Source organism: Echinops telfairi, unplaced genomic scaffold, assembly GCF_000313985.2.
Source record: "Echinops telfairi isolate 266 unplaced genomic scaffold, ASM31398v2 ScPeMD7_655;HRSCAF=1070, whole genome shotgun sequence".
NCBI classification, from domain to species: domain Eukaryota; kingdom Metazoa; phylum Chordata; class Mammalia; order Afrosoricida; family Tenrecidae; genus Echinops; species Echinops telfairi.
The window spans coordinates 23,283,845-23,285,830 of record NW_022104553.1 but is presented as its reverse complement, the minus strand read 5'-3'; the positions used below and the strand labels follow the sequence as shown (position 1 = coordinate 23,285,830).

The window sequence follows — 1,986 nt, the reverse complement described above, 5'->3', positions numbered from 1 at the left end:
AGGCTTTGGCTTGTGGACACCCCCCCACCACCATCAATCTTCTGGTTACCCATTTGTGGTTGCTTTGTTCTCCCCAAGCTGCCCCTGGGGCGTTTCTGAGACTGGTAATCTTTACCAGAACAGAAAGCCTCCTCTTTCTCCCTCAGAGTGGCTGGTGGGTCGGAACCGTGGACCTTCCGATGAGCAGCCCTCTGGTCCACCAGGGTCCCCATAAAGTAGGTGGCTGTGCATCAGAATTGACTTGATGAAGGTAGTGAGTCTGGTGCTTGGAGTGTGCAGGTGCAGGACCTGGGAGACCTGGAATCTTTACGGAGGCAGGTTGCCAGGCCTTTCTGCCACGGCACTGCCCGGTGGGTTCAAACTACCAATCTTTCCGTTTATAGCTGGGCACTTCACCATTTGGGCCGCCAATGCGGGTGGCTTTAGAGAGCAGAAACTGTCTCACCTCTGAATCAGGGGGTTGGCTCGAGGGGAGAATCCTGCCTGGCAGGTTTGAATCCCAATTTGGCTCCTTCCTGCCCATGGGCACCCTGCCTAACCCTGACCTCCCATCTGAAGCCAAACCCAAACCCAAACCCAAACCCATAGCAATCAAGTCAATTCTGGCTCACAGCGACCGACCCTGCAGGGCAGAGTCGAACTGTCCCATCGAGAGCAGACCACCTCGTCTTTCTCCAGAGGAGGAGCAACCGGTGGGTTTGAACCTCCGACCTTGGGGTTCGCAGCCCAGGGCTTAACCCGCTGCTCTACCAGGGTCCCTGCTCTCTGTTGGGCAAGGCAGAAACCTGTCGGAGACGGAACGCAAATGTTTTCCACTAAAATGAGAGAGAAGGGGGCGGTGGGGGGGAGGGGACTGCACTCCGTCCAATGCAGGACACTCAAGAGACCCGGAGAAACCAGGCAGCCGCGGTCAGCAGTTAGAAGACAGGAGACAGGCATGGGCATGTGGTTTCATGAGGGTGGCTGTGCTGTCCTGCAGGGTCACCCTGAGAGAGAAACAACTCCGGGAAGCAGACCTTTAATGGGGTTGAGACAATTGGTGAAGCCTTTGACTACTAGCCTTAAGGTGGGGCAGTTCAAACCTACCCAGAAGCACCTCGAAAAAGAGGCCTAGAGAGTGAACCCCAAAAGGTCACAGCCTCTAAAACCCATGGGCCAGGTCTACTCTGCACAGGCAGGATCGCCGTGCATCAGAGTCCCTTAGCAGGTCGGCAGTTCAAAACCACCAGCCACCCTGTGGGAGAAACATGAGGCTCTCTGCTCCCATGAAGAGTCACAGCCTTGTAAACCCACAGGGACAGTTCTACCCTGTCCTATAGGGTCACTAGGAGTTGCCACTGACTCGGTAGCAGTGAGTCTGGACTCCTACGACCCTGTAGCACAGGGGACAACTGTCCCCGTGGTTGTGTGAGGCTGTACATCTCTACTGGAGTAGAAGGATTCAGCTTTGTCCCTCGGAGCAGCTGGTGGTTTCGAACTGCTGACCTTGCGGCTACCAGCCCAACATCTCACCCACTACACCACGGGGCTCCTCTGGAAATCACCACCCTCCAGATGACTATCCGTGTCTCACAGGAAAGCGGGAACCTACCCTCCACGGTGCCTGCCAGCAGGTAGTTGCCTTTCAGCTTTTCTTTCAGGCTCAGTAACTGGGCTGCAAGAGAGCAGAGGCAAAGGGGATGCTCCACTGTACAATGAAGTCACTCGCTGTGGTGCTCAACGCAGGCCAACGCAGACACCTTCCGGGAACCACCTCTTAAGAGACCTCCCGGTGATAAGTTGGGGCCGGCTTAAAGTGTGTCTGAAAAGCTAACCATGCTCATCCCAGCCCCCCAGTCTGCAATTGTTCTTATGTTCGAGCCCACTGATGCAGACCCTCTACTTGACTCAGCACGATGTCCTCTTCCAGGTTGGGGTGGGGAGGCATAGTGGTTACACATCGAGCTGCTAGCAAACCACAAGTTCAGCAGTTCAAAACCACCAACC

At 55.5% G+C, this 1,986-nt stretch overlaps 1 protein-coding gene across 1 annotated transcript in view; it reads right to left on the bottom strand.

Annotated features, from left to right (window-relative positions):
* The window catches only part of PLA2G4C (phospholipase A2 group IVC), a 43,448-nt gene that overhangs the window by 16,247 nt on the left and 25,215 nt on the right, over window positions 1–1,986 (bottom strand). The window contains exon 8 of the mRNA XM_045292650.1: window positions 1,592–1,654. Within this exon, the coding sequence (XP_045148585.1) occupies window positions 1,592–1,654 (63 nt within the window). The remainder of the gene's footprint in view (window positions 1–1,591; window positions 1,655–1,986) is intronic.